This window comes from Otolemur garnettii, unplaced genomic scaffold (assembly GCF_000181295.1).
Source record: "Otolemur garnettii isolate 467f Iridium unplaced genomic scaffold, OtoGar3 scaffold00111, whole genome shotgun sequence".
Lineage (NCBI taxonomy): Eukaryota > Metazoa > Chordata > Mammalia > Primates > Galagidae > Otolemur > Otolemur garnettii.
Window position 1 is genome coordinate 2,627,224 of NW_003852506.1, and position 27,018 is coordinate 2,654,241.

General features: G+C 46.9%; 2 protein-coding genes across 6 annotated transcripts in view; both read right to left on the reverse strand.

Moving 5' to 3' along the window:
* Positions 1-852: 852 nt before the first annotated feature.
* Positions 853-23,085, reverse strand: IL10RB (interleukin 10 receptor subunit beta). Its single transcript, XM_012809709.2, has 7 exons — positions 23,014-23,085; positions 21,579-21,702; positions 16,590-16,747; positions 14,674-14,840; positions 10,677-10,824; positions 8,852-9,009; positions 853-1,294 (listed from the first exon to the last, which is right to left on the reverse strand). The coding sequence occupies exons 1-7, from the start codon at positions 23,060-23,062 to the stop codon at positions 1,127-1,129; spliced, it is 972 nt and encodes a 323-aa protein (XP_012665163.1). The 5' UTR covers positions 23,063-23,085; the 3' UTR covers positions 853-1,126.
* Positions 23,086-25,301: 2,216 nt separating this feature from the next.
* IFNAR2 (interferon alpha and beta receptor subunit 2) overlaps positions 25,302-27,018 on the reverse strand; it is a 39,199-nt gene continuing 37,482 nt past the window's right edge. For 4 of the 5 annotated variants that reach the window (XM_023517420.1, XM_023517421.1, XM_012809710.2 and 1 more), the window contains one exon: positions 25,302-26,042. In XM_023517420.1, coding sequence (XP_023373188.1) covers positions 25,314-26,042 — 729 coding nt within the window. In that variant the 3' untranslated portion in view covers positions 25,302-25,313. The remainder of the gene's footprint in view (positions 26,043-27,018) is intronic. The other variant, XM_023517424.1, reaches the window with a different exon arrangement.

Below are 27,018 nucleotides of genomic sequence, written 5' to 3' on the forward strand. Positions count from 1 at the left end.
GTTCCCATGAATGATGTTGTTGGTGAGAGTAGCTGCTGTTCACCGAGCGCCTACGTTGTGCTGGCATTGGGTTGGGCATTTTTTATGTAGTGTCTCAAATCTTTTCGTTCCCACATGTAGATGAAGAAACTGAGAGATCATGTTACCAAGTATCTGAGTTGGAATTCAAAGCTCAGCGCCCTTCTATTCCTTGAAGCTTTTGAGACTGAGGGCTCTTACGTGACTTTGGGATGTCATAACTAGCACAGTGCCTGGTTGATCACAGTCAAGGACTAGGACATCCCTCCTGAAAGAATGAACATCAGAAGGGCAAACTCGAGCCTGTTCAATATCTACCAGTTACACATGTCTAAGACCATTACACACACAGACTCAATAGAGAATAAAACTTTAATAGAGCACCAGTAGTATATATATAAAACATACATAGGTAGAAAAATAAATCCAGTCAAAGTATTACAGAAAATACGACAAGTCTGTGAACTGAGGTTCCTTTTCTGATCAGTCTATTGGTATCTGGTAGAATTTTATAGCATTTCTATTTAAAAAAAACAACAACAACCTGCTCCTGGATGACAACTACCTTCATGTTTATTCCTCCTTTTAAATATGTCCATTTCTCACTATTAAAAAGGGGTCCTAATTTAGTGAGCTAAAGAGGCTGAAAATGACATTTTCAGTGGCCAATTTTTTTTTTTTTTTGAGACAGAGTTTCACTATGTTGCCTTCAGTAGAGTGCCATGGCATCACAGCTCACAGCAACCTCAAACTCTTGGGCTTAAGCAATTCTCTTGCCTTGGCCTCCCAAGTAGCTGGAACTACAGACTACTGTGCTACGGGTGCCAAGCCTCAGTGGTCAACTTTTTAAAGAAAATTGTTAAAAATAAAAAAAGAAAAGAAAATTGTTAAGACCTTTATAAAGAAGTAAGTTCCCAAGGTGGAGTGTTTTTGCCAAGTGAGCCTCTACAGTCAGCTCCTTGGTCATTTACACAAGTCTGAGGAGCAGGAGTTACAGAGGTGGGGTTGGCTTCAGCCTTGTTTGTGGCTTTGATCACCGGCTGAGGCAGCTGTGAGGAGTAGGAGTCACTGTGTCCAGCCAAGTGTGTTTCTGCCTCAGAGATGATCTCTAGGGTCCCTCCTCAGAGAGTGTCCTGAAGCTGCAGCTGTCACTCGCGTTCTGCTTGCTGCTTTCAGAGTCTTCTATAATGACACTTAGTTTGTCAAAAACCTCATTCTCATCAGACAGTGGGAAGGAGAAAAACAGAAGTGTGCTATGATGAGGGTGGCCCAAAAACTGTGGGAGAAGAACAAAGGATAGTTTACTATCAAAATTTCCCATTTCTTTTAAGTTTTTTTTTTTTTTCCCCAGAACTGGCTGGAAAAATCTATCTTAAAAATGTCACAATAACAGTATCATGGTTTCTCGAAAAATTAAAAATAGAAATATTATATTGTCTTGCAATTCCGCTCATGCATATAAACTCCAAAGATCTGAAAGCAGAGTACTGAACTGATGTTCATAGCAGCATTTTTCACGATAACCAAAAGGATGGAAGCTACTCAAGTGTCTGTCCACAGATGGAAGAAGGAGCAGAATGTGGTCTATACACACAACAATATTATCAGCCTTAAAAAGGAGGGAAATTATGACATAGACGATGACATGGATGAACTCTAAAGACATTGTGCTCAAGGAGCCAAGCCAGTCACAAAATGACACACACTGTATGACGATTGTGCTTCTATGTGGGACCCAGAATAGTTGAATTCACTGAGACAGACAGGAGAATGGTGGTTGAAAGGGGCTGAGGGGAAGGGAACGGGGAGTTACTGTTTAACACACAGAGAACTTCAGTTTTGGAAGAAGAATACAGTTCTGGAGATGCACGGTGCTGATGGCTGCACAGCCACGTGAATGTCCTCCAAGCCCCCGAATTGTACTCTGACATGGGCAAGGCATGTATGCTATGTGCATTTTCCCACAGTTAAAAAAGTATGTGACAATAAACATGCACCTCACTTTCTAGTGATCACAGGTCATCCTCTGATAGTCCTCTTCTAGACCAGAAGGGAGATTTTTTTTTTTTAACCTAAGTATGACACCGTGGGGCTGACACAGTTTGGGTGCCATTTCTTCTAGGAAGCAGGGATGTTCCAGGCCCTGGATAAGTGTGTCTCTCCCCTGCATCCTCAGGCTGAGTTAGGGGCCCTCTTTGGTGCTCCTCAGCATTCTATGTACCCCTTGATTTCAGCCCTTAGCTTTGCACGTCCTATACAGTGGCCAAGAGCCACGTGTGGCTACCCATCACATGAAATGTGGTTTGAGGCAGTATGTGCTGTCAGGGTAAAATATGTACTAGATTCCAAAGACTTTGTATGAAAAAGAGAATGGGAAATACCTCAAATATCTAAAAAAATATTGATTACATGTTGAAATGGTATTCTAGATATACTGGGTTATATAAACTGCAGGGTGGACATAAAGTTCATGTGCAATTTAAACAGTACACTAATTCATGGGACATTATATCCACCCTGTATATTATTAATGTTAATTTTGCCTCTTTCTTTTGACTTTTAAAAAATGTGACTACCAGCAAATGTGGCTTGTTTTATCAGACAGTGCTGCCTGGGTTTATCTGCTGGCCACCGACTCTTGATAGTTCGTCTCTCCCACAGACGGGGCTAGGGACGGGCAGGAACCAGAGCCCAGTCATCTTTGCCCCCCCAGAGCTTTGAACATGTAGATGCTCATCTGTGTTTGCTGAAATCCCTGCTGCTTGCTTATTCTCCATTCTTCCTCTTCCTAGGCCCACCAGTGCTCCTAATCTTCATGATTACGTGGAGAAATATTCCTTAAAGCTTTGCATTGTTAACTCTTCCCCTCCAGAGGGAACCCTTTCTGGTATAATTTCCACCCTCACCTTTTTGATATGACTTTTTTCTTTTTGAGACTCACTCTGTTGCCTGGGCTAGAGTGCTCTGGTGTCATTCTAGCTCACTGTAACCTCCAATTCCTGAGCTCAAAGGATCCTCCTGCCCTAGCCTCCCAAGTAGCTGGAACTAAAGGTACTCACCACTAACCCGGCTAATTTTTTTTTTTTTTTACACTTTTTTTAGTAGAGGTAGTCTTGCTTTGCTTAGGCTGCTCTCAAACTCCTGGTCTCAATCTTCCTGCCTCAGCCTTTCAGAGTGCTAGGATTATAGGCGTGAGCCACTGCACCTGGCCCCCTTTGATACGACATATTTGAGGCCAAAGGCAGCTGCACTACCTTCTGGTGTGGACCTGTCAGGATTTCTCCTCCTGGGTCTTGGGCAGCTGATGAAGGAGAGGAGATGGAGCAAGGGGGACAATGTCCAGAACTCTGCTGTGCCGGGGAGGAAGTGGGGAAAGGGGAACCCCTCTAAACCTCAGATCCAGTGATTCATGAGAATGGATTGGAAGCTACCCTGGTACTCTCTGGATGGGGGAGGAGAGGACACAGGAAGATGCACTGAATCTAAAGAACGTGAACAACAGCCTGAGTCTGCTGGTTGGACATACACATGTACGCACACATGCACACACACATTAACACACATGCATACATGTGCACGCAACTCAAGAGCTCAGTGTTGGAGAAACCTCCCTACTAGTTTTCCAACTCAAATTCTCCATCCCCAGCAAACCTCCCTGAATTTTGAATGATTCTGTGAGGTGTGGTTAATGGATTCTCTACATTCTGAGTCACACTGGAGAATCTGATGATGTGAGGCCCCCAAACTGCTCCACCTTCACCTGCTGCCTCACTTGCCTCTCCCCACTTCCTTCTCCACCCACCTCAATTCTAAGCTACTGCAGGGGCCGGCTTCAGTCAGCCTTGAAGGCATGTGCCCCTGCCAACAGGCCCCTTTACTGTTCACCCCATCTTCCCTTTCCTGTCTGACAAACCAGTCTCTTTGATGGCAAAGCCAGAAGTAAAACCAGCAGGTGAACAGTCTGTTTCCTCTGGGTTCTCAAAGGAGAACAAAACACCTCTGCCCAGAGCGAAGGGCCCGGCCCTCTTTGCTCTTCCTGCTGCAGCTGCGGCTTCTCAAAAGCTCAGAGAGCCTGCAGCCTTCTAATTTCAAAGTAGTTCTTTTTTAAGCACTAAAGGAGGCCGGAAAAGCTCTGTCTTCTGCTGCACCCCTTTCACATCCAGCATTTGGATCCCGGCAAGAGACTGCACTTAAGGACCCAAAAGGCGGCAGGTTCCCAGCCCCAGCGGAGATTCACAGTTCCTTCTGCTGCTGCAATCTTGCTGGCTCTGCTTCTAGAAGGTTCTAGCTGCTCTGGAACCCTTGCCTACAGTCATGTGCCCACTTTCTATTAGAGTGGATGTTGTGCTGTGCTGCCCAGGTCCCCTTCATGTCGGGGTGCTTGTTCCCCCACCTCCCAGGAATGCTGGCAGCTGAAATGGCTTGCAACTGAGTCTCTTCCTAGGAGGTCCCTTCACTTTGGGCAGGGTTCCACGTCCTTCCTGGAGGTGGCTGTATGGGCTGAGTGTTTGGAATACATCAACAGGACCAGAGGCACAAGAAGTGGCAAGGCATCGGTGAGGTGTATGGAGTGGGAAACAGCCTGTGAGACTCTGGGACCTGCCCTGTCAGTGATGTTTGAGGGGACCAGGGAGCGGGGTGTGGCAGGACATCCCCTCTAAAGGACCAGCTGTGTCTTTCCCCTCCCACCACTAAAGAGAAGGAAGCACTCTGCTTTGCGGGCCTCACTGGGCTCTGGAGGCAGCGTGCTCCCTACGAAGGAAGGCTGCTCCAAGGTGTTTGCCAAGTGCTGCAGAAGGCTGCGAGCTCTGACAGGCCCCCGAGCAGGAAAGGGCCCTGCGGAAGGCAAGCAGCCCCACCTACGCCTCAAGATGAGTGCCTTATCTACCAGTGTCAACACGCTAACAGCACAGATCTCTGAAGCGCCTGCAGTGGGAAGGGACGCTGGGTGGCATTCATCACACAGGTGCTAGTGTCCTGGGGCCAGGCTGGGCCCCCTATGCTGGATAATCAGACCCTGTTTGAAGACCAGCACCGAGAGTGCTATAGGGACTGAGGAGTAACAGAGCCAAACCCAGAGTGCTATGGGGACTGAGGATTAATAGAGCCTTTGGCCAGGATGCCAGGTGATCATGGTGCCCAGAGGTGACCACCATGAGGCCGGCCAGACCTAGCAGGTCCTAAGACAAGGCTAGAGGCTGCCTATCAGCAATACCCCCACTGCACCAGGGCCTCTGTCTCTGCTCACACCATGATCACACAGGGGGATGGGTTGTTAGGACCAGCTGAAAAAGGAGAAGGCCAGCTCCCTTTCATAGGGATGTCTGCAGAATATGTGGGTGCAAACCAAAAATGTCCCACTGCTGCGTGTCAGCCTGTGTCAGACAGGAAGTACCCTGACAGACGGAGCTTCAGGCCCTGTGGGCTGGTCATCCCCTTTGTGCAAAAACAAAAGCGGCCGAAGATCAGGCTAGCCATGGGGATCAAGGCCAGGCTGGTGGTCAGGGTCCTAGCAGAAGGAAGACTGGAAGGCCAGGGACAATGATGTGTGGGGCTGAAGCATGTGGAGGGAGCCACAGGAGTGCTGCAAGGCCACACGCATGGAAAGGGCACCAGCAAGGGGCCGGGGCCGCACAGCCATCTGGGGCACGACACGCCATTCACGCCCTGCAGGGACTGTCAGCACCACTGTTGCAGCTTTTGTTTCACTGGCAGAGGAGCCTGTTAGGGCTGAACTGTGTCACTACAAAATTCCTCTGCCTCAACCGAGGCTCACGTCTGTAATCTCAGCACTCAGGGAGGCTGAGGCAGGAGGATTGAGTTCAGGAGTTCCAGACCAGCCTGAATAAGAGTGAGACTTAGTCTTTACTTGAGTCTTAGTCTTTAACAATAAAAAAATTGGCCGGATGTTATGGTGGGTTCTGCAGTCCCAGCTACTTGGGAGGCTAAAGCAGGAAGATCTCTTGAGACCAAGAGTTTGAGGTTGCTGTGAGCTAAGATGCCATGGCACTCTACCCAGGGCAAGAGAGTGAGACTCTGTCTCAAGAAAAACAAAAACAAAACAAAACAAAACAAAAACAACCAAACAACCCCTACCAAAATTCCTTGGTTGCAGTCCTAACTCCCCCACCTCAGATTGTAACTGCATTTGGGGGTGGGGTTGTTGCAGGTCATTAAGTTAGAATGAGGCCATACTGCAGCTGGGTGGGCTCTTCAAAGGGGGACTTTAGACACAGACACACATGGGAGAGGGCTGTGGGACTAAAGCAGAGATGGAGGGGAGGCTTCTATAAGCCAAGAACAGGAGTGAGGGGAGGCTTGGCCCTTACAGCTCTAGGAGGAGCCAACCCCAGGGGCTCCTTGATCTTGGACTTCTGGCCTCCAGCACTGTGAGGCGGTACTTTTCTGCTGTTTGATAGCCAGTTTGTGGAACTTTATTATGCAAGCCCTAACAAACTAATATAGCCCTATAAAGTGTCAAGTCAGACCCAAGGCCTCAGTGATTGCAAGGGCAGACAGGAGAGGACACATGACCTTGGGACCCAACCTGTACTGCCCAAGAACTGCCAGCCCAGGAGGACGATGGAGTGGCCTGTTGACAGTGTAGGCAAAGTGCCAGCTTGGTGGTGACACCTGGTGAGGCTGGGGTGCTGTCCTCCCCAGCAGGCAGAATGCATGAGAGCAGGAAGGCCCTGTTCACTGCACTTCTGGTGACCTGCTCAGGAAAGTGGTGCCCACCTGCCACCCTGCCCAGGAGACTTTAGGTTCCATGAGTCTCCAGCAGGGATCAGTCAAGTATGGCCTAAGAGGCGAGAATGGTTTGAAGTTTTTTTCATTGAATACATTTAGATGGTTAAACAAGTACACATCATTTCGGTTTTACCTCTCGGCTGGTCTGGAGGGTTCCTAGGGTGGGTACCTTTCCACTAGGGGACATAGTATGAGGCCTGTGGCTGCCACCTCCTCATGCCAAGAGACCAGCCAGCAAGGAAAGGAAACATCACAGTGACCACCAGAGGAGGTGAGGCTGCCACTCCATGGCGGACATCCCTGAGTCCCTGGGGTGCCCCCACAGACTCCCCTGATGACTCTGATGGCAGATGGACAAGTACAGTGGCCACTGCCTGAGATGGGCCTGGTGCTCAGAGGCTCAATCCTCTCAGGGTTGGGGGCAGGGTCACCCAGTCAGGCCAGTGGCCTATGCCAGCAGAGGCCATGGAGGGCAGAGAGGGGACAGCAGAGGAAGAAGACCACAAATGTTACCTGTGGTCCTGGAACCAGCTGCAGTGGTGGGTGCTGGAGTTTATTCCCCTGATCTTCCTCTTGTTACCTTTCCTGGGAAAGAGATCAACTCAAATCCTGGAGAAGCTGCTTCCAGTGGATTCGAGGAGAACCAGGGGTGGACTGCAGTGGACTGTCCAGTGTGCCACCCATCTGTCCCTCCATTGTGAGGCACTCATCCTCCTAGCTGCCAGGACCACAGGCTGCTGATGTCTCATAACACACCCTAGGTTAGGCCCCCTTCTTGGGGTACCCACATCCAGTGCATGGCCATGTCGGGTTCACAGGCCCACCCCTCTTGCTCTAACTTGGGACATTTCTAAAGGGCCACTCCATCTCACAAGCCCCCATAGGATTGCCTGAGGCTGTTCTCTCTGTCTTATCCTGCTACCTTCACTCCCTTAGAGGGATTATTCCCGAAGGTATTACTACCCGTTAATGATTAATTGATTGATTGACACAGAGTCTCACTCTGTTGCCCTGGGTAGAGTGCTATGGCATCATACCTTACAGCAACCTCAAACTCTTGGGCTCAAGTGATCCTCTTGCCTCAGCCTTCCAACCATCTGGGACTACAGGCATCCACCACTATGCCCAGTTAGGATTTTTATTTTTAGTAGAGTTAGGGTCTCATTCTCACTCAGGTTGGTTTTGAACTACTGAGCTCAAGCACTTACTTCAGCATCCCAGAGTACTAAGGTATGAGCCACTGCACCCCCTTTAAGCCTTTAAACATTTTTTTTTAAAGATTAAAACAGTTTTTTTAAAGAGATGGGATCTCACTATGTTGCCCGGGCTGGCCTCAAACTCCCTAGCTCCAGTGATCCTCCCATCTCCTCCTTCCAAGTAGCTGGGACCACAAGTACATGTCACTGTGGCTGGATCCCATTAAGCCCTTTGAATCCAAATCTCCAACCCAGAGTCTATTTCTTGGGAAATGAGATCACAGATAGGTCTTTTGGGGGTCTGGGTGTGGCATATTTTCAAGTGTCAGTGTGTAACAATCTTCAGTCCTGTCATCATCAGCCAGGTTCATCCTTTCTTTTCCCCAAACCTTTAAAAAATAGCCATTCTGAAGTGTAGGAAACATATCTCGGAATTTCAGTCACTCTCAGATACTCTAAAACGGAAAATATACCTCCCTGTCTTCCCATTCCCTTTCTCTATTTGTTGGCACTTAGACTAGAGTTTTCGCTTTCTTTTCTCTACCCTAACCTCTGCTTTTCCCCCTCCTGCCCCAGAACCATCACGTGACTTCATTCCCCCAAGGATGTGCCTGGGCTCTGGGCAGTGAAGGCGGAGGACAGGCAGTGTCCAGGCTGCAGGGAGGTCCTCTGCTCCAGACCTTTGCGTCTTTCCTTAAGGAACAGCAGTTCCTTGACCCTGGGCTGTCATCATTTCCCAAATGGTTTCAGGGGAACAGACCCACACACAAGACGGCTGTCATTCTCCCAGACAATGTGTTGTCCACAATTAGGAGGCCCTAATTTGAAACAACAAAACTTTTTCTAATGAAAGTTTTGGAACCCACACCTCACTCCATCCTACTCACCTCTTTCAGATGCTGCGGGAGGGAGTTCCCAGGGGAGAAGGCATACTTTGTCTTCTTGTAAATGCACCACAGCAGAGCAAAACAGCCCAGGAGCAGCAGGACGGCCACAAAGACACACCCAACGAGGACCAAGGCGACTATCCAGGAGGGGACCGTCTCTGCCAGGGACAACAGTGTGTGTTATACTCTTAGCCAAGGTGGGGTCACAGTGATCTCGAGGCCATTTTGACCACCACAGTTCAATGGCAATCCCTGAGAACAGGGCCCAGGCGTTCATCTTGGAAGACGTCTCAGAAACACCGCAGCTGGCTGGAGGGCCAGTGGTTCTCAAGAGTTTCACCCTTTTCCATCTTCCTCAAAGTCCAGTTTCTGGCATTATTACTGATATCCATAAGAGGGATAAGCAAGAATTCTGCTTCCCTTTCTCCACTTGCAGGGTGGCAATGAGCCTTCCTGTTCTGGATACACCTCTTCTTCCCTGAAGCAGCAAATGGACTCCTCCCTGCCTGAGCCTGAGTTAACCCAGGCTGCAACGTGTTTCATACTGAGAACTGCATGCCAGCACGAGAGACTCTGTCAAAACCCCTGGAGCTCCAGCATAGCTTCCAGCAGCTGGAGGCCACAGCCCAGGAATGACACAGCCTCCTTGAGTTCCTATCTAGAAAAACTCAAGGCTGTCTAAAGAACTTAACCATTCATTCTCTCCAACACCTGATGATAGGCCCCAACCTCTCTTTCTAAGAGCATTTTCTAGAAAGAGCTTACAACTGTGACTCCTTCTTCGGTTTTTCTCAGACATACACGTGTCCCCTAAAACTCAGGAGTGTCTTTCTCAAGGACCTGGGAACCATTCCTTTAAAGTTATCAGGAAGGACAGGGCCTGCATGGGGGGAGAAGCCCAACCTTGATAAATGTCTTTGCAGACACAGGTGGCCTAAAGACCAACCTCCTCTCTGATTTTTGTAATTTTCTCACTCCCCTGACTCTCCTTGCATCCCTGCTTGTGCCCCTCACCCTGGGTCCTTGCTCCCCTTGGCACTAGGACCCTTCTCCTGGGGGTCCCCTGGCCACCTAACCTCCCTGTGCCCAACCAGCACCACCCTCCCGAGCAAAGCCCGTGCCTTTGAAACTGAGGGGGCTGAGAGAACAACCCTACCCATTAGCAGCAAGTCAGTTTCTGTGCACGGAAATAACCGGTGTCCAGACCAGTTGACAACTCCCTCTCCCTCTCTTCCTCCCCTCCCTCTGCCTGCCTCTTTTAGGAAACACCAAGTGCGCTGGCACCTGCTAGACACCACAGTCCATGCTGTATGTGAAGAACTGTGTTAGGCCCTGGTATTTTTATTTTACAAAGAGCTCTGAAACAAATGGCACCTGCTGAGACCACTGGCAAGGTTTCCAGGCTCTCCCAATCATGTGTCTGCTGGAGGAAAGACTTTGGGGCAGAGGGGCAGCAGGGTGCAAGCCCCGCTGGGTGGTCTCAGGAGGACCTATGAGACTCACCCCAGGCAGCCTGAAAGGGCAGAATGGCATAGTGAGGGCAGCTCATAGTTCATGGACTCAGACCTTAGTTGGCCAGACAGAAAAGGTTTCCATCAATTTCTTTGATTTAAGTGTTCTGGGCTGCCTCAGAAGGGGATGTCACCCTTCCTAGCATGAAGTCCATCAGCCAGGGCTGGGGGAGACTCCAACAGCTTGATACATATATCCAAGCTGGGTTGGAGCCTGGCCCAGATGCAATGGTTCCTAAGAAGCCATCCGGCCCTGAAGTCTGTGAAGCTGCTGACAGCACCCAGAGTCCGAGGCTACACATCTCATGACTCACCGTCATTAGTTGTTTGCTCACAGACAGGGTCACTCCACTGGCCGGTTTTGTTGCGATCAGGAAGAAACCCTTGAACTTGAACACAATAAGTTGTCCATGGTTCTAGGTTTCTGAGGACCTCAAAGTCATACTGAAGAGTGATCTGGAACTAGTGATGGAGACAAAAACAAGAACATGACTCAGCTGTGTAAGGTCACCACCTTTTTTTTTTCACACAAGTTATAATCTCTGCTTCAGATTTAAAGTAAGAAGGAGCAGGTAGCAGGTGTCCCTCCCAGGTCACTTCAGGAGACTGTGACACTCTTCCAAGGAGTGTGGCAAGAACTGACTGTGATGCTGACAAAGTCTCCTGTTTCCCAAATTCTTTAGCTTAAATGACACACAAACCATTTGGCTTCTTATTTTATTTTTTTGCCCTCGGTAGAGTGCTGTAGCATTACAGCTCACAGCAACCTCAAATTCTTAGGCTTAAGCGATTCTCTTGCCTCAGCCTCCCAAGTAGCTGGGACTACAGGTACCTACCACAATGCCTGACTATTTTTTGCTGTAGTTGTTATTGCTTTTAGCAGGCCCAGGCCAGGTTTGAACCTGCCTGCCTCAGTATATGTGGCTGGCACCCTAACCACTGAGCTATGGGTGCCAATCTGCTTCTTCTTTTTTTTTTTTTTCTAGAGACAGTCTCACTTTGTCACCCTCAGTAGAGTGCTGTGGCATCACAGCTCACAGCAACCTCCAGTCTTGGGCTTAGGCAATTCTCTTGCCTCAGCCTCCCTAGTAGCTGGGACTACAGGTGCCTGCCACAATGCCCGTCTATTTTTGTTGCAGTTTGGCCCGGGCTGAACCTTCCACCCTTGGTATATGGGGCCGGCGCCCTACTCCCTGAGCCACAGCTGCTGCCCTTCTTCTTCTTCTTCTTTTTTTTTTTAAAGATAAATCAGTTTTCATGGGTTGAACTATTTTCCACAAAAATTCTTATGTTGGAGCCCTAACCCTCCTGTGAATGTGAACTTATTTGGAGAGCGGATCTTTACAGAAGTCATCAAGTTCAAAGGAGGTTATTATGATGGGGGAGGAGGAATGCCATGTGAAGATGAAGGCAGATTGGGGTAATGTTTTTACAAGCCAAAGAATGCCAAAGATGGTCAGCAACTACTGGAAGGAAGGGAAGGCCCAGGACAAATTCCTTCCTGTCACTTTTAGAAGGACCATGGCTCTGTGGACACCTTGATCGTAGACTTTCAGTCTCCAAAACTGTTAGACAAAAAATTTCTATTGCTTAAGCCCCCTAATCTGTGCTACTTTGTTACAGCGTCCCTGGCATACGAGTATGCCACTCTATGCAGTAAGAGTCAATGTGGTTTTCTTTCTAAGTTGGGAGCACATTTTGATCTCTGGCTGCCTGGGGTTCTCCCGACTCACTTCTCTACTTGTGCACCTGTGTCGCCTCTCCCAGATGCCCGAGCTCATTTTGGGGGCACACACCACAGCCTGCCTCTGCTCTGGGGGCTGGCAGCACTGACTCATCTTAGTTTAATTTGCCTGTAAGATACCATAATTAATGATATATTTCTGAATTTGAGAAGCCAAAATAGTTCTTGGCAAAATAAAGGGAATGAGTAAGCCTACAAAGTGAGCACAATGGTTATTTTTCTTTGGGGTAGGGCTGTTGACAGCTTTTCTATGTCCCTTCATGGTGTGAGAAGCTAAGTGCATAGAAGTCAATAATGGGATTAGATCTAGTGAATATAAGAAGAGTATAGTATAACCTCCAAATTAAAAAATCAAAACCAAACCAATCCAAAAAAAGCCCACCCTGGCTTTCATTTCTAGAAGTCTATAATGCCTCCAAAACCTTATCATCATTTTTTTCAAAGATTAAACACAGAGGCCAACCCATCAGCAGCAAGTAGGCAGAGTGGGGCGCAGCTGGGAAGGGACCCCCTCACCTCATCTGGGACTTCTTCACTTCTGGGCAACTCCTGGTTTTATCTTTTCACTTTCTCCCAACAAGAAGGAAGAACTTCCAAAAGCCCTTCATGCCATGCATTTAGGGACCTAATCTGGCACCGTCTCGGGAACATCTGTGTTCTAGAAGGGAGCCATGCGGCCTTTCTGAAGGCTGCCACACAACTGGGCGGAAGTGAGAGGGCCTATGTGTCAGGAGATGCCTGTGCTGTGGGCGTAGTCTAGATAAGAAGCTAAATATAAAACAGGGTATGCATTTCCACCTGGGCAGGAGGCACTCAGCCATGGTAACCACAGAACTGGATTTTTTTTTAGACAAGGTCTTGCTCTGTTGCTCAGGCTAGAGTGCAATGGTGTCATTATAACTCCCTGTAGCCTCACTCAAGTCATCCTCCCAAGGAGCTGCGACTATAGGTGCCTGCCATTTGCCTAGCTATCTTTTTTCATTTTTGCACAGATAGAGTCTCACTATGTTTCCTATGCTGGTTTCAAACTCCTGGTCTCAAAGGATCCTCCTGCCTTGGCCTCCTAAAGAGTGGGGATTACAGGTCTGAGCTACCAGGGATAGATCTTTATTTGGAGCCTGCTACTAACCCTGGAGAGGAGTAATCTGCTCTTGTCTTTATACCCCAGGGCTTAGCAGAAATACCTGCATTTAATAAGTTTAAAATGTTGAAACTTAATAGTCAGTGTGATAGTATGTGTATTGGGGGGGGGGGGCTTTCGGTCCTTAAGGGGCCTGGTGACCTTATAAAAGCAGGATGAAGGAGCCTTTTGCCTTTCGCCCTTGGCTTTCCACTGTCTTGGAAGCAGAGGGAGCCAGCGGTCACTGGATGCTGAATCTGCTGGCACTTGATCTTGGACTTCTCAGCCTATAGAACTACGAGAAATAAATTCCTATTGTTTACAAATTATCCAGTCTATGGTATTTCATTATAGCAGCCGGACATTGAGTTATTTAATGAAGCATTTTTTGGGGAAAAAATTAACTTGTGTTTTAGGCTACACAGTGATCTCTATCAATTTGATTACATCATTCCTGAGACAATAAACATGTGTGATCCCCTCATCCCAAACTCACTGAGGATTCAGTGATAAGATCAACACTTAATGTGGAAGAGCTAACAAGTAATATAACTTACATAACATATATATAAGTCAGTTGAAGCCCACGAATGGCACTCAGCTCAGAAGCACTAAGTATAAGAATAAAACTTGACCAAGGATGCATGAAAACTGCTGTAACATGTCTATAAAAGGAAGGAAACCTCATAAATTGACCATATACACATTCCAGGCAATGGGGCAAGTTTATACTTTTTATTATGTTATTAAATTAATACCCCAACAAGCCTATAAAGTAGGTGTTTATCCATATTTTATTATACCCCTTTTGCAGACTCGAGGAAGCTGAGGTCAAGAACATGACCAGAACCACATAAGTGGCAGGGGCAATATTTTAATCAAGTCTTTGACTCCAAGCCCATGTTTTTAAAGGACTTGTCCCTCAAAGAAGAGAGCAACAGAGAAAATGAGGTCAGAAAGGTAAAATGTGACACTGTCCACCCAGCGCCCTGGGGTAGAGAAGCCTCAGCTATGGACGTGGGTGATCTATGGTAAGCGCCGGGTGTAGGGTGGATGCCATGAGGCAGCATATAGTTTTCAGCTAAATGCTGATCACCCAATTCAGCTGACTCCAAGTTCCTGCAGAAACTCTGACTCAGCTCTGTCTTCTCCTGCAATTTCCCTTTAGGGAGGGAAAAATCTGTTCTCACTGCCAGACTTTACCCTGAAAGTCTGCTGTATGCATTTATTTCTCTGGGGGTCCAGAAAGCTTGACCCAGAGGTACCAGTCATCCTTAGTCTGGAAGCCTCTGGCTCTCAGAGGATCAGTCCTTGGACTGTGAGGTGTTGACACCTGGTAGGACCCTGCCTGGAGGTCCTCCTGGCCTTCTCCATTAACATGGCCTCAGATCGGAACTTCAGCAATCTTCGGTTTACTTACACCTGAAATGTGATTAGCCAAACTCACCTTTTCATCAGTACCATTTTTCCAGTATTGCACATTGTAAACCCATGAGTCATAAATATTCTTCATGGTCCATGTTTCAGGCTCGTTCTCAATTGGGGGGGCTGAGAAACGCACATATAAAAAATCAGCATGCACTTCTACTTGTATTCCAGGAGGCCCAATGACAGCTAAGTAGGAGAACAGAGCAAAATCACAATCACATTTTAAAAACTTCATTTCACCACTGATTTTTCATAGCTATGCAGAACAATTACTCCACTGAAGGACACTGCTCTCTGATATACCATTGCTACAACATTGATGGATGTGGCTATGGAGAATAGTTGCATTTTGTTTCTTTGAAAAAAAAAATCTGTTAACCTTTGTTTCATTAATCAATATTCATTTTGTTTATTGTGATTTCTTATATATTTAAAATTTGGGGCTCAGCACTCATAGCTCAGTGAGTATGGCGCCAGCCACATACACCGAAGTTGGCGGGTTCGAGCCCGGCCTGGGCCTGCTAAACAACAATGACAACTACAACAAAAAATAGCCAGGCATTGTGGTGGGTGCCTGTAGTCCCAGCTACTTGAAAGGCTGAGGCAAGAGAATTGCTTAAGCCCAAGAGTGGGACATTAGTTTGAGCTGTGACGCCACTGCACTCTACCGAGGGCGACGTAGTGAGACTCTGTCTCAAAAAAAAAAAAAAAAAAAAAAAATTGGATTACATTACTTTGTGTTTTCTGAAAAAAAATATTTTCTTTTTCTTTCTTTTTTGATACAGAGTCTTACTTTGTCACCCTTGGTAGAGTGCCACGGCATCATGGCTCACAGCAACCTCAAACTCTTGGGCTCAATAGATTGTCTTGCCTCAGCCTCCCCAGTAGCTGGGACTATAGACATCTGCCACAATGCCTGGCTACTTTTTTAGAGACAGGGTCTCACTCTTGCTCAGGCCAGTCACTTAACTCTTGGGCTCCAGGGGTCCTCCCACCTCTCAGCCTCTCGGAGTTCTGGGATTAAAAGCATGAGTCACTGTGTCCAAAGCAAATTTTGTATTTTATATATGTACATCTCATGACCTCTGGCAGGTCCCCATGACATTCCAGGTCTAACCTGGGAACATTCTTCTTCTTCTTTTTTTTTAATTTCTTATAGCATAACTGTGTACATGAATGCAATCATGGGGTACAGTGTGCTGTTTTCACATACATTTTGAAATACTCTCATCAAACTGGTTAACATAACCTTCATGTCATTTTCTTAGTTATTGAGTTAAAACGTTCATACTCTGCTTTTAGAAAGATTCACTTGTACCCTTGTAAGATAAACCATAGAGGTGACCCCACCGATCACCCTCCCTCTACCCATCCATCCCCCTCACCTCCCCCCCACTCCCTTCCCATATTCTAAAGCTATAATTGGAACATTCTTCTTAATGCCTACCAGCCACTCTGACCCAACCTATCTGCCACCAGCTGTCTCCCTCCCTTCTGTCCTTTGTTCTGGGGTGAGCTGTCTGTCTGCATCGGTCTTTCTATCTCCACACCTGCCTTTACTCCTTTGCCTATTGCATTACACTTCTTAATGTCATAATTCCAAATTGACCTGCTCTCAGAAAATTTCCCACATGAATCTCTCCAGTTCTTCTCATTAACAGTGCTGGCTGCTCTAGCTCATTCATTCTTCAAGGCACTGAAGCTGTTACATTTACATTTAATTACTGTGTGGATGATACTATGCTTATCTTTTCTGTCTCTCCCAAGGACTTCTGTAAGGCCACAGCCCTCTCTATTATATTCACTAAGCTGCTGGACAAGGCCATCTGCTTGTGGGCACTCAGAGCCTGCTTATTGATGGACCAACCAATGTGCAAAACGCCAAAGCAAAAGGACAACATGACAAAATGGGAAAAGGGAAGCAGAATGGCTTACTGTCATCCACAGGACAGAAGGTGATGTTTACCCAGTCTGAATGCTCATCTGCAAATTCAGCTCTGACTCTCAAGGTGTGGTCCCCATACTTGGAAAGACTTGAGAAATCACATTCCGTCGAGGCAGCTCTTGTGCATACATCTTGGAATATCCTATAACTACACAATCAGAGAGAAAAACAAATCCTAAGACTTCGGATTTATTCCCATTTCCCTGAGGTTGACTGGTGCTTGCTTTATTCCACCTGTTGCTGATGACTAACATAAAATAATGAAAAAAAAAAAAGCCAATTCTGTTTTTAAAATTTCATCTTACTGTGAGGGTACAAATGATGAGATTAGAATGTTTGTGCTTGTTAGGTGAGTTCCCTGCTGTAGTTGGGTCCTGAACCCAGGAGATAGACCGTGTATCTTTACATTGTGCCCAGTAGGTGGGAACACACCGGTCCCCCTCTGTCCTCCTTTTTCTTCCCCCTCTCCTGCCTCCTCCCCCCAACTTGAATTAGATTGAGTTTTTCTCTTGGGTGAGCCTGTATTAGTTTGTCTACTGACTTCATGTTAGTATTGAGTACATTGGTTACCTGTAAAGCAAATTTTTAATACTCAATTTTGATGAATAGCACACATAATCTATATTAGCATTTTCCAAACTGTACTGCCTGGAAACTTACTGATCCTTGAGATATCATAAGGCAGTTTGAAAATAATATATCCCCTGGTTAAATAATTTGAGAAAAAACCAGGTTAAATATAAAAATAGGTGTCTTTAAAAAAGAACTTCTCACAGACTTCAACATAACTCCTTGTGGCCTTGAACTCCTGGGCTCACGTAATCCTTCCTCCTCAGCTCCCAAGCAGCTAGGACTACGGGCACGTGCCACCATGCCTGGATAATTTAAACATTGATTTTCTTTTCTTTTCTCTCTCTCTCTTTTTGAGATGGGGTTTTGCTATGTTACTGAGTCTGATCTTGAGCTCTTAGTCTTAAGCAATCCTCCTGCCTCAGCCTCCTGAGTGGCTGGGATTACAGGCATGAGCTACCATGTCCAGTTGGCTTCCAAGCTTTAAAGCATAGGCTGGCTCTCTTGTCAGGGGCTAATGCAACTGGTCAGTTTAAGTTGAAGCCAACTGTTACTGACCATTCTGAAAATCCTGGGGCTTTTAAGAATTATGCTAAATCTATTCTGTCTGTATTCTATAAATAGAACAACAAAGTCTGCATGACAGGATATCTGTTACCATATGGTTTACTATTTAAGCTAACTATTGGGACCTACTGCTCAGGAAAAAAGATTCCTTTCCAACTATGACTACTCATTGACAATGCAGCTGGTCACCCAAGAGTTCTGAGGGAGGTATATAGGACATTAATGTTACTATGCCCGCCAACATAACATCTGCTCTGCAGCCCATGAACCAAGCAGTAGTTTCTATTTTCAAGCCTTATTATTTAAGAAATATATTTTGTAAGGTTACAGCTTCCCTGGATGTCGATTCCTCTGATAGACCTGGGTGGCCACTTGAAAACCTTCTGGAAAGGATTCGCCATTCTAGATGCCATTAAGAACATTTGTGTTTCATTCAAGGAGGCCAAAATATTAACATGAACAGAAATTTGGAAGAAGTTGATTCCAACCAACACAGATGACTTTGAGTTGTTCAAGACTTGAGTGGAGAAAGCCATGATAATGTGGTGGGAATAGAGAGAGAACAAGAATTAGAAGTGGAGCCTGAAGATACGTGGATGACTGCACTGCTGTAATCTCGTCTAAAACTTCAGTGGAGGAGGAGTTTTTTTTTTTTTTTTAATGGAGGAGCAAAGAAAGTGATTTCCGGAGATGGAATTTACCTCTGGTGAAGATGCTGTGAACATTATTGAAATGACAACAGAGGATTTGGAATATTACATACATTTAGTTGACAGAGCAGTGGCAGATTTTGAGAGGACTGATTTCAACTTTGAAAGATGTTCTACTGTAGGTAAAATGTTATCCAACAGCATTGCATGCAGCAGAGAAATCTTTCATGAACACAAAGTGTCGCCGATGTGGTAAACTCCACTGTTGCTTTATTTTAAGAAATTTCCGGCTCGGCGCCTGTGGCTCAAGTGGCTAAGGCGCCAGCCACATACACCTAAGGTGGTGGGTTCGAATCCCCAGCCTGGGCCCGCCAAACAACAATGATGGCTGCAACCAAAAAATGGCCAGGCGTTGTGGCGGGCGCCTGTGGTCCCAGCTACTTGGGAGGCTGAGGCAGGAGACTCGCTTGAGCCCAGGAGTTGGAGGTTGCTGTGAGCGTGATGCCATGGCACTCTACTCAGGGGGATAGCTTGAGGCTCTGTCTCAAAAAAAAAAGAAATTTCCCTAGGTACCCCAACCTGCAGCAGCCAGCAGCCATCAGAGCTGAGGCAAGACCCTCTACCAGCAAAAGACTGCAACTTGCTGAAGGCTCAGATGACTATGAGCATTTTTAAACAATAAATTATTTTAAAATTAGGGTATCTATTAATATGTATGTATTGTAGACAATGTTATTGCAGACTTAATAGACTATACAATATGGTAAACATAATTTTTATATGTACTTGGAAACCAAAAAAATTCATGTGGCTTGCTTTACTGCAATATTTACTTTACTGCACTGGTCTGGAACCCAACCTGTGACATCTCCAAGGTATGCCTATACACGAATACCATTGCATGACAACTGCCTACAGTGTCCAATACGGTAACAAGCTGTATAATACATCCCCTGAAGTGCCCCCATTCCTGCCCACCCTTCCCCCAGTGTATTCATATAACAGAGTTTGTGCTATGCAATTGCTCAGGCTAAATTCTAAACAAAACTTTTATGGAGCCACATAAGAACTAATCAGATCTTTTGTGATCAAAGTCTTCCCCGACAACATTCCTGGCATATGTTTTAATTTCTCCAGCACGTGCCATGCTCAGTCTATGGTTCCCTGTGAAGGAAACCTGGAACCCAGGTGTAGACTCTTGGTTAATAATCACCTCCTGCCCTTCCACCTTCATGAAGTCACTGAAGAAAGGCACAGAACACATACACATACACACACACACAATTCAGGGGATATAGAAAAAGAGAGAAGTTAATTTTCCAGTGAAATTTCCATGGCCATCCAAACCGAGCAAGAAAACACAGAAATGCAATGATAAAACCAGTCAGTACTAAACAATGCACCTCAAGTAAAAAATAAATTGTAGAATGACCTGTTTTTGGAAGACAGAGTCTCACTCTGTGGCCCTAGGTAGAGTGTCATGGTATTATATCATCATAGCTTGCAGCAACCTCAAACTCTTGGCCTCAGATGATCCTTCTGCCTCAGCCTCCTGAGTAGTTGGGACTACAGGTGCCTACCATGATACCCTGCTATATTTTCTATTTTTAGTAGAGATGGGGTCTCGTTCTTGCTCAGGCTGGTCTCAAACTCCTGAGCTCCAGCAATCCTCCTGTCTTGGCTTCCCAGAGTGCTGGGGTTACAGGCATGAGCCACCATACCTGGCCAGAATGACTCTTCTTAAATTCATGGTACAACTGACAAAACTGGACCATGGCCTATAGATTAGATAAAACGAATTGTATCAACACCAAAGTTCCGTTTTAACTGTGCCATGTGACGTGAAAGACTGTCCTTGTTCTTACATAATCCATACTGAAATATTAAGGAGCAAAGGACATGATGTATGAGAGAGAAGGAGGGGGAAGGAGAGAGGCAAACGTTAAAATTTGGTTAATTTGGTTGTAGGCTACCTGGAAATCCTTTGTATCCTACGCGAAATTTTAACATTTTGGTTAGTTTGAAATTACTTTGAACTAAAAAGTAAAAAACCCAACAATAGACAAGGACTATCTTATTCATTTTTCTCTACTTCACTGATTTAACAAACCTTGAAGATTTTTGTAAACTGTCAGCCAGGTGGGTGAGAGTGTGGGATTAAGAGGATTTGAGGCCAAATTTCCTTCCACCTCTCTGGAGGGTTTATTGATCTGCATATGTTTCTGAGTCACATGAAAAGCAAGTATGTTTGCTCATCAGTCTTTGGCCTCCTGTTGCTGTTGGTACCTGGTGTAAATTTGTGTCACCTGCAGGCCAGCACGTGGCATATGGGGGCAGGCTGCCAAGGGAGCACCTTGGCACAGGGAAATACTGACAGGCAGGAGAGGCAGAGGGAGCTCAGACCACCGTTGAGATGATCAGTTAGGGCAATGGTTCCCAACCTTCCTAATGCTGTGATCCTTTAATACAGTGCCTCATGCTGTGGTGACCCCCAACCATTAAATTATTTTCTTTGCTACTTCATAACTGTAATTTTGCTGAATCATAATGTAAGTATCTGATGTGCAGGATGTATTTAGGCGAGCCCTGTGAAAGAACCGCTGAGTTAGGGTGACATCTTTCCTTCACAGAGCCTGGCGTTGTCAGAGAATGGAGTTTTTGACAGCCAGTCGTGTCTTACTTTCAATTTCAGGAGGCAGCCGCAGAGTCACTGAGCACTTACTATGCGAATTATGTGCACCCCACCCCACTGGGGTGTACTATTATAATCCATGAGAAGTGGACAGGAGGAACATGGTAGCAAGGGCTCCCACACTGCTTTCTATACTATAGTTTCTTGGACAGCTTCCATGCATACATCCTTGACTTGTAGCAATCTTCTGCTCTGATCTGGAGATGACAGCAGTAGGATTTCTGTTAAATATGTCAATTGTGACACACTGACTAGGTTCTACATAGCAAGAGGCTACCCCTGGCTGATTGCATGTTATATATGCACCATCACATCAAGAACACCTGAAAAGGAAAAGGAGACTGCAAGAATTTTCCAGACAGAAGAAGGCCAGCAGGGAGGCTTCCCGGAGGGCTATCATGGTCACATGGGACAGCATTCAGACCTTCTTCCTCTTCCTGTGGCCCAGCCCAAGGCCACCTCCTCTCGAGCCTTCCTACCAAAGGCAAGGCCAGACTCACCTTTGATACTGAGCTGTGAAAGTCAGATTCCCTTTGGGAAAAGCAGGTGACTTCCACTGTAGAATGTTCTTGAAATTAACTGAATTCATTCTGACATTTTCAGGAGGTGGCACCATTCCCAAGGCTGTAAACATAAAGTAATAAATATTACAACTTTTTCCTCAAAAAGGTAGTCCATGAAAATGACTATAACCAACATTTGGTTCTCCCCATACCACCTGGTTGAGGGAGGGACAGAGGGAGAGGGGGAAGTTAGCTGTGTTGAGAAGTCTGAATTTTATTTGAAGAGCTGTGAGAAGACATTTGGAAGGAGTGAGGTGGGGACAGATGAAGGGGTGTGGATTTAGGTGACAGTAGAAAGGTATGAGGGTAGGGTGCAGTAGAGACATTTTTGATATAAGGTAAAACCTCTGTAGGTTGACACACCCAAGGGACTGTAACAAACTGGTCAACATAAGGAGGTGGTAACGATTAGGAACTAGGCCTACTGTACTGATCCGCACATGTGGTGCATGTCCAGTCAACCTACAGATGTGGTCCATGTAGGGAGGTGGTCAACTATGGAGGTTCTACTGTATTGCCAGAAGTATCAACTCTAGACTTCCTGACACATTTGATGTAGAAAAGTCAGGATTAATGTCCATGTGTGGCTTATGAACCAGTGGCCTGACTGGAACTGGGACAGGTTATATTAGGGTGGAGATGATGGACAGAATCGAGCAGGAATGCCAGTGCCACAGCTGGAAGAGGTCTCACAGAAGTCAGATCGAGGCTGGAGACAGAAATGTTTTATAATAAACAATTCGAAATGTACACAGAAGTAGAGAGAAACGTACACCTATCACCCAACTAGGGGCAATGGGATTGGAGAGTTACGGCCTGCGTTTCCTGCCAGGGTTCTGCTGAAATCCCCCCAAAGAACTGACTGTCTAGACTTGGGCACGACCTCAGCCACTCGGAGACGTGGAGAGGAGGAGGACCCCAAGTAGAAACAGCCTGCGAGGTAGGAGGGAAAACAGCCCGTGTTCCCGGAAGGGCAGGGCAGGGCAGAGGTCTTCAGAAAGGAAGGAGGGGCCACCGTGATGCCCGCACCTCAGCAATTGGAGGACAGGAACGGTTTCACTGGATTTAGAACTTAGAAACCATAGACCGGGGCCGCTGACGGGAAAATTTAGATTTCAGGGTGCTGAGGCCTAAACGCGCAGGTGTGGGAAAGTGGAGTCTCCCCGTCGGGTTTACGGTCCAGAAGGTCTGGAACCGGGAGCGGGCTGGGTGCCGGTACCCAGTGTTCGCAGCCGATATTGCGTTTGAATCTCCTGCCCAGATGCCCTGGCAGCCCGATCTGGGACTTGGCCACTTTCCAGGCGTCCAGGGGGGCGATCAGGTTTCCCACGCGCGTCCCTCCCCGCGGGCGCCCGTCCCCGCAGCCCCTCACCTGACACCAGCAGGCAGCCACCCAGCCACCTCGCCAGGTTCCGCGCCATGGCTTCCGGGAGCCGGGGGCGGGGCGGCCGGACCCCGCCTCCTCCCGGCCCGGCCGGTGTCCCCGCCCCGCGCCCTGGGTGTCCGGGTTCCCCACTCAAGTTTCCCCAGCGCACCCGGCATCTCCTGCAGTCCTGGGCGCGAGGCCGGTGCCAGGCCAGGTGACCAGGAGGACAACGGGCCTCAAGTTCAATAAGCACATTAAAATACCACTCTAGGGGGGAGACCTGGATGATGGAGTCATGGACGGCGGCAGTTTTTCCTAATATCGCTCGGCAGGCCCCAGGTTTTCTCCTGCTAACCTGCATGCCTTCTCGATTTCCTCTCCGCGCTCAGGGTACCTAAAAGCACCCCACCAGCAAACCCGGTTTGAGTGGGTCTTGTTTGCCCTTCCCCAGGGACAGATAAACACAGAACTAGGTCGTGCATTTTGCAATATCTAGTTTCACCAGACTGCTGAGAAAGCGTTAAATTCCTCTTTTTAAGCTTGATCAGTGGTGAGTTTGGAAAATCCGGTCCGATCAGTGGTGAATGTGGAAAATCCGTATTGTGTAATGCATGGCACCTTCTGGGGTCTCCCACAGGTCAGAGTGCCCCCGCTAGCCAGGGCGCAGGCTGAGGGGGTGGGTAAACCCCTAGATACCAGCACAAGCACCCACCTAATGGTGGGTGCACTGGCCAATGAGACACAACTCTGAAGACCACGCCAAGTTTGTATTAAAAAGTACTGTTATATTACCGTTTACTAACTTCCATTATACAAAATTATACAAAATTAAAAAAAAATGCACACAGACACACAGCCATAAAAACACTATACCAAAAGATCAATCTAGAAATCTTTCAGAGTAAAACAGATGCATTCAGAGGGCAGAGAAATGGATTGCAAATATGGCGAGGTCTGTTTCCTGTAGGATTCCAGGTCATGAAATAAGTGCTTCCCTCCTCACAGTCCTCCAATTACACGGATAATCTGTTTTAAGTCCTTGAACTAGGACCCGTATACTTTTTGTTCCCCCCCTTTTAATTTCAGATTAATATGAGGATACAAACAATTAGGTTACAGTGTTTGCTGGTTTGTCCTCTTGAATGGGCCTAGGAGAAAGGCCTGAGAGGGTGAGGGGAGTGAGGCTCATCCTAGGAGCCTCCCAGGGTCACAACACTGACACCTGAGTCTTTATTCCTGTGCATTTTTAAATCTTGCTTCTAAAGTCTTAGGATCTTGGAGATTACCTCTTACTCCACAGACGAAAAAAACGGAGGCTCAGAAGGCTAAGCAAATGCCCAGGATCACACAGTGAAACTTTGGCAGTTGGATCTGAGTCCCAGCCCTTGTACTGTTTGCTATGTGACTTTCCAGAACCTCACTTTTTTTTTCTCATATTCACAGGAACTGTAATCACATAAAGGACATTTGGAATCAGCACATGAAGCACTTTTAAAGTGCTTTAGGATGTCAGGGACTTACATGCCATATTTCTTCTGAAGACCATGAAGCACTTCTGCTTTCGGGCTTTTTTTTTTCTTTTGTCTTAAAATATGGCACTGAAATGTCATCCCTCTTCCCCTTCAATGTTTCCTCTCTCTGGTAGTTAGCTGCCTGGCGTCTGTTGGGGGAGGACTCCAACACACATCGGGGAGGGCTGGACAGGGTAGAATTCTCAGGGTGGGGGAGACAGAATATGACATGGGTGAGGTGCCCTGCAACCTCGCTGGTCCTTCCCTTCCATTCTCTCCAGCCACCTTCCTCACCTCCAGCCTCTTTTCCTGCCCACTCTGCAGCTCTTGAACCAGCTGGGCTCAGGGGCTCTGCTTGCTAAACACTGATGACTGCTGCTGTCAGGAACTCTGCTGAGTGTTTTCCTTTTCTCTCCCACTCCCACCCAGGCCCAATTTATTTCCCAGAAATATCACAGGGCCCTGAACCACCCCTGAAAACCACAGGGGTGCTTCCTGGGAAACACCACGCAGATACATCCTAAATGTATCCTAAGTGCAATAGTGTAAAGGGAATGGCAGAACGCGCTCCCTTCCAAGTGCATCTCTTTGAACATGTAAACAGTGCACCAAAGGATACTACGTTCCCCTTACTGGGAACTGCACAGACAGTGTCACGGCGAAGACCAAGACACACTCCACGGTTTCCCAACCCTTCCCCCACACTTGCAGACCACAAAACAGCAAATTAGGGTGCAAGGAGGGAGAACTCCAGGCACTTGTCTGTCCAAGTTCTTTGAACAGTTAGCTGTGAAGTCATCTCATTACATAGCCATCGCCAAAGTCAGCATCTGACTCCACAGCATCACTTTTATCAGATGGAGCATCTTCAGGCCACACACACTCTGAAGAGGAGCTGGGGCAAGTTGGCTGTGTCCCCTCTCCACTGGCCAGCAGAAGGCTTGATTCCATTGTGTGTGGATCCTCTGGATCAACTGTCTCTTCTGGAAGAGATAACAACATCAGAGGGTCTTCTTCTGAGTTGTCACTGTCATTGTCATTGTTGTCATCGTCATTGGGGACCCTCATAAGCACAGAGTTTAAATCTACATTGAAGATAATTCTGTCTCCAGACTGCTCAGTGGAGCTGCTGTCTTCAGAGAAAGGATCCTGGAGGGGACTCTCTCTCCTCTCATAGGGCTCACTTATATGTTCCAACTGCCAGGGGCTGTGTGCTGGGATCACGGGGAGCTCCGCATGAGCCTCAGGCAGGTCAGGCTGGTCAGAGGAGTCTGGGTCTGTGGACTGGGACTCCACAGATGTGGCTGAGGAAGCAGAGGCCTGGCTCAGAGGTCTGCCTGTTAGGCCGTGCATGGTGTAACCAACTCCACTTGTTCTGGGGCTGGTTTCATTATCACTGTCACTCTCATCATCATAACTGTAATCCCACACTTTCTTCTTTCTGTTGATAGAAATGACCTCTACTAAGTCCATGGCTTCGCACGGTGGTAGCTTGGGAATCCAGACTGAAAAGTTATGAAAATTCTTAAAAAAAAAAAAAAAGAGTCTGTATCAGTTGTCAGTGTTTGCTCTTTATATGTCACACAATAAAACTTAATGAGCCGGGTGTGGTGGCATGTGCCTGTCGTCCCAATCACTTGGGAGACTTCAGGGAGGACTGCTTGAACTCATGAGTTCGAGGCTGCAGTGGGCTGTGACTGCATCTGTGAATAGCCACTGCACTCCAGCCCAGGCAACATAGCAAGACCCTGGTTCTAAGAAAAAAAAAATTAATTAATTTTTAAAAATTAAAAAGAAATTAAAACAACTTAATGAGATTGACTGTAAAATGATGCAGATGATGATAATGATCAGAACCATAATCATAGCTGACAGTTATATATAGTGCACACAATTTGCCCGCCGCTGGTCTTAGTGCTTTATATATAATTTACATGACCCTCCCAGCCACAGTCTGAAGTAGGCTTCCTATTCTTTTTTTTATTTTTATTTTTTGGAGACAGAGCCTCAAGCTATCCCCCTCGGTAGAGTGCTGTGGCATCACAGCTCACAGCAACCTCCAACTCCTGGGCTCAGCGAGTCTCCTGCCTCAGCCTCCCAAGTAGCTGGGACCATAGGCGCCCGCCACAATGCCTGCCTGGCTATTTTTTGGTTGCAGCTGTCACTGTTGTTTTGGTGGGCCTGGGCTGGATTCGAACCTGCCACCTTAGGTGTATGTGGCTGGCGCCTTAGCCAATTGAGCCACAGGCGCTGAGCCAGGCTTACTATTCTTATGCCCACTTACAGGTAAGAAAATGAGGTACAGAGGTTAAGAAACTTGCTCATGGTTCATGACAGCTGGATTTCAAACCAGTCTCTGTCTGACCAGAGACTCTATTTGGACTCACCCCTCCTGCCTTCCTCTCCCTTGGATGATTCTTGCCTGTCAGAAGAACCTCTCCATTTAAGGTGCATAGATTTCAATTCCAGATTTCCAAAACATTCTTCAGTGGTGCCAGGG